Source organism: Rhipicephalus microplus, chromosome X (genome assembly GCF_043290135.1).
Source record: "Rhipicephalus microplus isolate Deutch F79 chromosome X, USDA_Rmic, whole genome shotgun sequence".
Lineage (NCBI taxonomy): Eukaryota > Metazoa > Arthropoda > Arachnida > Ixodida > Ixodidae > Rhipicephalus > Rhipicephalus microplus.
The window spans coordinates 274,399,863-274,410,084 of NC_134710.1; the positions used below are offsets into that span (position 1 = coordinate 274,399,863).

Below are 10,222 nucleotides of genomic sequence, written 5' to 3' on the forward strand. Positions count from 1 at the left end.
GTTCCGCCTTGTCGGCGACGTCTTCTGTCCTCAGTGACAAAGCAAGTAATGAAGAGGATTTCCACCTGAGGGGTGAAGACTCGTGCTACAGGCAGAAGAGTGTGTCTATCACCAGCGAGCGAAGACACGTTGCAACAGCTGCACGTGGGAAGCCGACGCGTTACCGGCGAAGAAGTTTGGTGCTTGGAGAGCGGCCAATTGAAGACGCGAGGTTTCAACTTCGGGGGAGCAGAACGACAACAGCGCTGGAATTCGAGTGAGTGATTCTTGGAAGAGTATATTTCAGACTTTGTTCCAAGGACTTTGGACTTTGGAAGTTTTCGAACTCTTTAGTCTTTAAGTGTCTTGGTTGTTCGATGCATGTTACTGGATTGTAGCGCGTATTGTTGTTCGTGTCCGTTGTTTCGAGTGTGGCTGATTCTACTGTGTAGTACGTTGTTTGATTGGTGACATATCGTATTCAACTATTGTCGAGTGTGCATATTTGTGGATCGTTTGATCTGCTGCTGGACCGCAGCCGGCGTCCGCTGGCGCGCCAAATAGGACCACTTCTAAATTGTCCCCGTTTTCATGGTGCAGTTCGGGGCACCGATACTTTGGCCCTTGTACTTAGCCCGGCGATCGCCTCCCTAATTAACGGGACCTGTGACAGCTTATAATCAATAATACAAGTTCATTTCTTTAGAAAAATTATGCACGATGTTCACCAATTAACTACACTCAGGTTGGAAATTTCGAACCGTAAGTTTTTTACTGCGCTAAACAACTAAGCATTTTAAAACAATTCTCTATATTCTAAAACACCATGGGAATGACTTCCCCTTCACTTGCTCATAGAGAACGAAATGGCCCTGCAATCGGACACTCTACCTTGCTGGTGATCCAGACGTCTTCCCTCGTCACAATTCCATCCGCAATCTTCGCGCTGATTGCACTGCCAACTTCATTTTCATTTTGGTAGAGTAGTGCGCAATCAAAATGGCGGTAGCCAGTATCAATAGCAATCTTCACTGCTTCCTCCACCTTTCCTGGATCTGACTGCGAAGTTGTTGCAAAGGTCATTCTAAATACGCGCAAAAACATAAAATGGAAATGGCTGAATTATTACGTTACCAAACATTTACCTACGTATCTGTAGTCGGGCACAACTTAAAAACACGTGAAGGAACCGCCAACATTATCGTAACGCGGAAGCTAAGCTGATCCCTTTTACGAAGAAGTAAATAGTCCTCGCTAATGTACTGTACTGAGCAATGTTATCCGAAGTTGGGGTCACGCCATATGTCGGGCACATGATGTAAGTCTGGAGAGCACAACCACTGATGCAGCCTTGTGTCATGTGCTTCAGAAGAGTCACAGTCGCAGAGTATTAAAGTCGTACCTGACCATAGGCAAGAAAGAAGCAATAACGCGTGTGGAGGGCAGTTTTGGTAAACGATTACAAGGAGCAGTACCATCGTGCAGCAGAGAGAACGTGCATTTTTTTTATTTCTCAACTGCTTACATCTGCCTCTTTGTTTTGCACAAATGTCTTACTTAAAAGAAACAGAATGATTTGAATAGTTTGATTGTCACTTGCAGTGGCAACCACTCGCTAAAAATAGCCAAGTATGTAGGTCATCATAGCGAATCACCCGACGCTGTGGTTAACTGCTATTACCTTTTCTTTTAAAACCACCATTCAAAAAATTTGAGTGATTATATGCGTATGCGACTACCACAGCAACTGTATGTAAGCACTGAACTACACATGCACTTTGAAGCTGTCCCGAAATGCTCTCAAATATTTACGACAGGGAACTCGGTTGTCTTCTTGTGGCAGAATAAAAAAATTCGTTTGGCTTACTAGCTAAGTGTTATCGATTTTTTTGTCATTCTGAAGTAGCCCCATATGATTCTCGAACCCACAATGTTATAAGGACATTACATGAATTCAGCTTGTGAGCCAGAAAGTCTATATAACCCCGTTAATAACAGAATATAGTTCATAAAATGTACTTTTACTTACAGGGTATGGTCATCATTACAGCTTACAGGCTGGAGAGATTAGATTGTTGACTAAAAAAATGAACTAAAAAGAACTAAACGAACCAACACACCTGCCACGTTCCAAGGCCAATAATTGGAATTTTGAATCCCGTCGAAAGTGTCACAGTAGAAATAGAATCTGCAGCCATTTCTTCACCTACGGAAGAAAAGCACAATAAAACTGTGTAAATGAATCACACGATATTTATAAAGATCAGCTGTTATTTGTGAAGAAAAACATAACAAACGCCACCAAATGTGAAGCATAAAAAGGGCTGACTATTTTCGTACAGAAGACAACAGCTTTCATACCATTCTGTCAAGTTTGAACGCATTCTCACGCTGCACAGGCGCATCTTCTTAAACAAGCCCAGCCCGTTATCGAACAGTGATCGATTTAATCGTCTAGCATTGCTAACCTTATGTCCTTAGATGCATTCTTATTGTGTGTTGTATGTGCACGTTAAATTACATACACGTCCTAGGATGTTCTACAATGAAGCTGTTGTCGAACGTAAAACAATTCATGCCAGTAATGTTTTGTAATCATGAAGGTTCATAGCATTGTGCTTAGACAAACTTATAGCTGTCACCGAATTGTCTAATGGCATTGAAGTTGCTGCCCACACGAACAGGGAACCTGATAGTCCTCACGAAGGACTATATATGTACAGGGTCGTTTACTCTCAGCACGAACACCGCGCCACGTGGCTGCGCTCCGCCGGGCGCCTGCGCTAACGGTGCGGCCGCCCATCGAAGCTTATCGACACAGGCGCACAAGAGCGTGGAGGCGGGGCTTCGTTTTGATTAAAGCACGGGAGCGTGCCGTGCCTCTTTTGCCGTAAATCAAACTTGAAGTACCTGAGAAACCACGAACGTTGCAAGAAAGCGGGCTTAGCTCAGCGCAACGTGCTGTGTAGTTACGTTATTTGAGACATAGGTGATTCGTCTTGTTTCAGTACCAGAATACCAGTTTAATGTATACATTGTAACAAACTCTGAAGTATTGCTTTTGTTTCGTTTGTGGTGTTTTAATTTGTGAAAAATTTCGCTACTGAGCGGTGCTCTGAGAAGGTTCTACTTCTGCAAAATATTTACCATGACCTAAAATTGCGTGCGTGCGAACGCTGTTACCTATTTGCTCCAATTAAATATAGCTACACCAGCTGCATATTCATTCCGTAGTCTTGAGGTCATCTTTCTTTTTTTCAAAAGTATGAACATCATGCTACATCGGAGCGTTTATAAAAGCATTCGGGCGCAATCGCCCTACTCTCCGCCGACCTGCATTGAACCTCTTATTTCTGCTGTCTTGTTATAGGAACAACTTCGTATTCTCCACTGAAGGCTAGCTTTTTATTGGAAAACAGGGGCCCCACTCTTTTTCACCACTTTGTAAGTGTCCACCCTTCTGCTTAAACACGTAATGTATTGTAACATTTTTGCGCGCGTAACAATGCTGTGGTCATTACTTAATGTCTGACCACTGGAAAACAGCTGTTCTTTTTTTTTATGTTCACATCTTCCGGGCTCTTTTTTTTTACTAGCCTCTAGCAAAAACAATATATGATAACATTTCAAGTACTATGTCAGTACCTTGACGTTCTTCACCTCCTCCTACGTACTTTAGTACCCTATATTTCTGAATTAATTACATTCTTCCGTACACTCAGCCGACAAGGCTTACATGGCACTGAGAGCGCATGTATATGTGGCTCTTTTTTTTGGGGGGGGGGGGGGGGGGACTTTCTTACGTGACTTCGCCATAAGTTTAACCTCAGCATAGCTTTGGACCATATCCTACAGTATTCTTGGGGCCCCTGCTGAAAAAGCCTGCCGTCTCACCCACGTGCATGATACCAAAACGTAAGTGACTCAAAGAAACATAAAGAGGGATATTGACGGGACGGCGCTAGCATCTGCGGTGTCTGGTTTACTCGGCCAGAAAGTTCCGCTGCCCCGCCGCGGTGGTCTAGTGGCTAAGGTACTCGGCTGCTGACCCGCAGGGCGCGGGTTCGAATCCCGGCTGCGGCGGCTGCATTTCCGATGAAGGCGGAAATGCTGTAGGCCCGTGTGCTCAGATTTGGGTGCACGTTAAAGAACCCCAGGTGGTCTAAATTTCCGGAGCCCTCCACTACGGCGTCTCTCATAATCATATAGTGGTTTTGGGACGTTAAACCCCACATATCAATCAATCAATCAATCAATCATCAGAAAGTTTCGCTGGGCCGTCACTCTGGCCATTTAAGATCACCTTGAATAGGTATGTTGGGGTTTGTGTAGAATGGGCCGCACACATTCTTATCTCCTGTTTATAAGGATACAGAGTTGCACATGATTCTCATGTTATCTGCTCCGTCTGTCCGATCAAAAAGCGGTAGGCACTCAAGTCACAAGACATTGTTTTACTGAGAGTGTTTTGGCTGGCTAGCCCTAACAACATCCTGTTACCGCTCAAAGGCTGGGACGCCTTGTCAGAATTGAAAGTCGTTTCACAGCAGACGACTAATGTGGGCTTCAGATGGCGGGCTGCTCTCATATCTCGTTGGGGGGACAAGTCCCAGAGATCGATTTAATCCTGCAGCATGATAATTACTCACACATAAATTGAAAACGTTGCTCAGTATTTAGAGAGTCGCAACGTGGCAGTTCTCGAGTGGCCTCCACAGTCGCCTGACTGAAGCATCATTGAAAATCTGTGAGGGAACATGTATATTGCGCTGGTTCACCGACAACTCCATGCCGTCTCAGCGAACGCGCTTTAGGCCATTGTCCAAAAGGAGTGGGAGCAAATGAGGGCCAACACCAACCTTTCTCGCTCCGTATGCAGAAGCCTCCCCAATAGAATAGATGCAGTTGTTGGAGCGGGAGGGGAACATACCCACTTCTAAGAGTTGCTAACTTTTGGAAACGCAGCACACAACTTCGTATTCAACTGTCTACAAACTTCTTTACACGTGTTGAACTGTAGAGCATACTAATGCTTCAGAAAAAGCACGCACAAAGAAATGCCTTAGAGTTAAGAATCTCGACATTTGCAGAGTGTGTAGAGCCGTTAGAATGCCGCACTGTGGAGTCTTAGTGGTCGAAAGCTCAGCTAAAATTAGACGGGAGACACAAGTTCGATCGCGGCAGCACGTGCCGTGTTTAAATGCGGGAGAAATGCAGAAACACGCTTCCGCACGTGATTTCAGACCACGGTAAATATTTCCTGGTAGTTGAAACTTCACAGAGCACCGCTCAGCAGCGAAATTCTTTCACGGACTAGAACAACAAAAACCAAACCAAAACTAATACTCTAGAGTTTACAACGATCCAGCATTAAACTGCTATTCTGGTACTGAGCCAGGACGGATAATCCACGTCTCAAATACCGTAACAACACAACACGTTGCGCTGAGCTAAGCCCGCTTTTCTGCAACACTCGTGGTTTATCAGGTGCTGTAAGTTCGCTTCACGGCATAGCGGGCACGGTGCGCTCCCGCGCTGTGAATAAAAATGAAGCCTTGCCTCCGTTCTCTTGTGCGCCTGCGTCGATAAGCTTCGATGCGCGGCCGCACCGTTAACACTGGCGCCCCGCGAAGTGCAGCCACGCGGCGCGGTGTTCGTACTAAGAGTGAACGGCCGTGTACATATACACTCAAGTTACGGTCGTCTTCGACTACTCTCTACTGGATTTGTTTGGGAATAATAGCGTCAATGTTGCACGTATGACTAAGCCACCCTGTGAGGGACGCCATAGATACATACATGAATATATACATATATATATATATATATATATATATATATATATATATATATATATATATATATATATATATATATATATATATATATATATATATATATATATATATATATATATATATATATATATATATATATATATATATATATATATATATATATCATCATCAGCCTGACTACGTCCACTGCAGGACAAAGGCCTCTCCCATGTTCCGCCAGTTAACCCGGTCCTGTGCTTGCTGCTGCCAATTTATACTGGCAAACTTCCTAATCTCGACTGCCTACCTAACCTTCTGTCTCCCCCTAACCCGCTTCCCTTCTCTGGGAATCCAGTTAGTTGCCCTTAATGACCAGCGGTTATCCTGTCTACGCGCTACATGCCCGGCCCATGTCCATTTCCTCTTCTTTATTTCAACTATGATATCCTTAACCCCCGTTTGTCCCCTAATCCACTCTGCTCTTTTCTTGTCTCTTAAGGTTACACCTACCATTTTTCTTTCCTTTGCTCGCTGCGTCGTCCTCAATTTAAGCTGAACTCTCTTTGTAAGTCTCCAGGTTTCTGCTCCGTAGCTAAGTACCGGCAAGATACAGCTGTTATATACCTTCCTCTTGAGGGATAGTGGCGATCTACCTGTCATAATTTGAGAGTGCTTGCCGAATGTACTCCACCCCATTTTTATTCTTCTAGTTACTTCAATCTCGTGGTTAGGCTCTGCGGTTATTACCTGCACAAAGTAGACATATTCTTTTACAACTTCAAGTGCACTATTACCTATCTCGAAGCGCTGCTCCTTTCCGAGGTTGTTATACATTACTTTCGTTTTCTGCAGATTAATTTTAAGACCCACCTTTCTGCTCTCCTTGTCTAACTCCGTAATCATGAGTTGCAATTCGTCCCCTGAGTTACTCAACAATGCAATGTCATCGGCAAAGCGCAGGTTACTAAGGTATATATATATATATATATATATATATATATATATGAGAAAGTAGTGTATACCTAAGGGCTCGTTTTTTCCGTGTTTTGACAAAATATTAAGGAGATCAAACTGACAATAATGCCAAGGAATGCATGGGGGAAGTTATTAGAATATTAGAACCAATGTAATGTAAATAAGAAGAAAGAAAAGTGGGTGAAAAAATAACTTGCAGGGAGTAATATATATATATATATATATATATATATATATATATATATATATATATATATATATATATATATATATATATATATATATATATATATATATATATATATATATATATATATATATATATATATATATATATTTATTTATTTATTTATTTATTTACATACCCTACAGACCTGGGAGGGCATTACATAGGGGGGGGGGATTAGGAAGATTTTCAACATGTGTAAGATACATTAAATGTTCAGAAGCATCATTATATAAAGCCTAAATGAAAAAAATGAAAAAAAAGTACTCACAACAGTGGTGACAAGGGTAATGAAGAAACATATATATAAACTCTGCAGAAGAAAAGGTACGATAATAAAAATACAATAGGCTCCAGGTAACAAGTGTAGGCGCGAATAACGCACACAAAAATATTCAAGTAATTCATATGAACAACACCACCGCATAACTACAGTATATATATATATATATATATATATATATATATATATATATATATATATATATATATATATATATATATATATATATATATATATATGAGGGACTGTTGGTTAGCTGCCAGCTCGGCATAAGTTCACGAGCTACGTGACGCCCCACAGGCTCATGAAGAGTGTGACACACTTGCCGTCATAGCTGCAGATTGCGCTTACTGACACTCCCACGTTTAAATTCACATATATACCCAATAAAGCGGCTGGGAGGATAGCCGTCGTGTTAGCTCAGTGGTAGAGCATCTAAGGCGTTATTCGAAGATCGCCCGTTAGGTTCCTGTCCACCGCGAGGTATCTTTTCACGCACTTTTCTTTCTTCACATTTACCTTACGATTCGGTCTGATAAAGTCCCCTATGTTTTCCTTGGCATTATTGACTGTTAGGTTTCATTATTATTGTGTCAAAACACGGAAAAGCGAGTTCCTAAGTATATATATATATATATATATATATATATATATAGTGTTAAATGCAACACAGTGTGACAGTCAACAAGCGCGAGGAGTGTTCTTAACACATTTAATATTTCGTGGCACATGCGTAATATCGCATCAGGTGTCAAAACATGCGCATTGAGCAACGAGTCTTTAATATAAAGTCACACTATCTACGAAGCACACAAACATACTTAATCAACCCTATCAGCAACAGCATCAACAATGTGTGTGGTTCCGCCGGTCCGCGTATTGCCTTACGGATTCATATAGTGTCACTTCGCCGACTCGTAAAAGGAAGAATTATGTTGTAGTGGGCACTTCGCGGCTCTACTTGCAGTAGGCATTCTAGAATAGTTTGAAACGTGCAATCCACACGCGCACAGACGTTTTTTTTTCTTGTATATAGTTAAAGCGTCCACCAAAATTTGAATTCAAGCTAGCGACTGAGAAGCTGATGCAAACGAGGACCGATTTCTTCATCTCGTTCTACTCTTGAAGGCGAAGCTCAAGCGTGCTCCAAGCTTTTTTTTTTCGTCATTTTGATCTGAAGATCGCTGTAAGTCGTCTTGTTAGAATGTCAGTAGCTAAAAGCTGTAAAGTGGTTTGACAAGGCAGGATGCACATGGGTTTTATTTTTACAGATTGCTATTTAATTGCAAAGCACTAGAAGGATTCCTAAATTTTCACTTAAAATTTACGTCTGAGAATAGTACAAGTTTTGTTCTTGGCTTAGCAGTTCAATAACAGTGTGTTATTGTTGGAGCCAGTTATGTGTGGAAATTAATTTACATGCTGATGAGCATGTACCGGCGATACCTAATAAAACACATTATTAATGAGAACTAACAGACAATAATACCAAAAAAGTATAGGAGATGTTTTTAGTAGTAAATGAAACGTAAATTTGGAAAAGCAAAAGTGGGCACAAAGGTAACCTGCCGTGGGAAGAGGCCGAATCTTCAACCTTCGAATAGCGCGTCTGATGCTCAGTTGTTAGAGCAGCAAGTTACCTCTTCGTCCACTTTTCTTTCTTCACAGTTACATTACACTTGCAACTAATAACCTCACTTATACTTTGCTTGGTATTATTGTTTCTTAGTTCTCATTAATATTGAGTCAAGCAAAGAAAAAACAAGCCCTTAACATTTACACTTCTTTCCTTAGCAAACTGCATGCATTCCTTTCGATTATCGTGAATGGAATTCCGGGTTATACGGTAAATATTTGAGAAGAGCATCTGCATTGTTCATGCACACTCGTGTGCTTTTTCCTCTTAGTGATACATTTGCTTCGCCAATATTTTGTACCCGTCTGCGTACCTTACATTCCCTGTTGTGCCACAACAAATCTTGAAGAAAATCAACTTGTCTTATGTCATCCAGACATTGACGTTCTGCGATGACTTTTGAGACACTACATGAGACTTGCGATCGATATCGTGAATAAGAGATATTTATAGCATCACGCAGCCCCACCATAGTTGCGTCCCCAGTGTCCATCAATCTCAAGTTATTACTTGCACTAGCTAAGCCGCACCAGCTGGGTGCAAGAGCGGCGTAGCATACAGTTAGCCCGCACAAGACTGAAAAGAAACGTAGATGGTTAATGCAAAACGGCATAGTGGCAGCGGCATGCTAAAACTCTATATCGATGACGCGGAAGCTGTATTTACGAGAAACCTGTCTGAACTATCCGATCAAATCCGACGTCTTCGTAAAAAATATTGAAAATCATAATTGTGGCACCTACCCAAGTGGCACTCGCTGGTCAAGCTGCTGTCGCCTCAAGAGCACGCTTGCCCACTGGGATGATACTTAAAAGTCGGGATGCTAAAAGCGTCTTGTCCCTTTGCCGTGTTCGTCAAACCGACGAAGCTATCGGATCGAGGGCGCAACGGGAACTGACGCCGACTCAGAATAGGGCAGCGATGTCATCCAACGTCCGAGTCGTTCGGCACTCTTCACGCGTGTCGCCGACGATAACTGACTGCAAGTCCGCGAACCGTAGATTTCTAGGCAGCTGGCACTCTTCCTCTGATTCGTTTGCTTTTTCAAGCCGGTCCAAGGTTGCGTGTGCCACCCTTGCGTGAACCCTCAATCGGCTAGACCGAACGCCGTCATCAGTGTAATTATGCGTGGGGCGGAAGCCAGCTCGAGCGCTAGTTTATTCGCCAAAGGGCGGTCTGGCACAGCAAGTTCGGCCCACCTGCTCCGATCATTGGTCTGTCAACGGGCCAACAACGAGAAATAGGTCCGAAGCAGCTCGTTCTGACGCGGCGATCGAAGTATTGTTTCAAGACTGGGACGACATTTCGCGAGGTCGACTTATACATGCGACGTAAATTGTTCTTGA

At 42.5% G+C, this 10,222-nt stretch overlaps 1 protein-coding gene across 1 annotated transcript in view; it reads right to left on the reverse strand.

Moving 5' to 3' along the window:
- Positions 1-9,979, reverse strand: part of LOC119162205 (1,5-anhydro-D-fructose reductase-like) — a 162,511-nt gene extending 152,532 nt beyond the window's left edge. Inside the window, exons 1-3 of the mRNA XM_075879178.1 lie at positions 9,620-9,979; positions 2,100-2,185; positions 871-1,038 (exon numbers count right to left, since the gene is read on the reverse strand). Of these exons, the coding sequence (XP_075735293.1) occupies positions 871-1,038; positions 2,100-2,177 (246 nt within the window). The 5' untranslated portion in view covers positions 2,178-2,185; positions 9,620-9,979. The remainder of the gene's footprint in view (positions 1-870; positions 1,039-2,099; positions 2,186-9,619) is intronic.
- Positions 9,980-10,222: the final 243 nt, after the last annotated feature.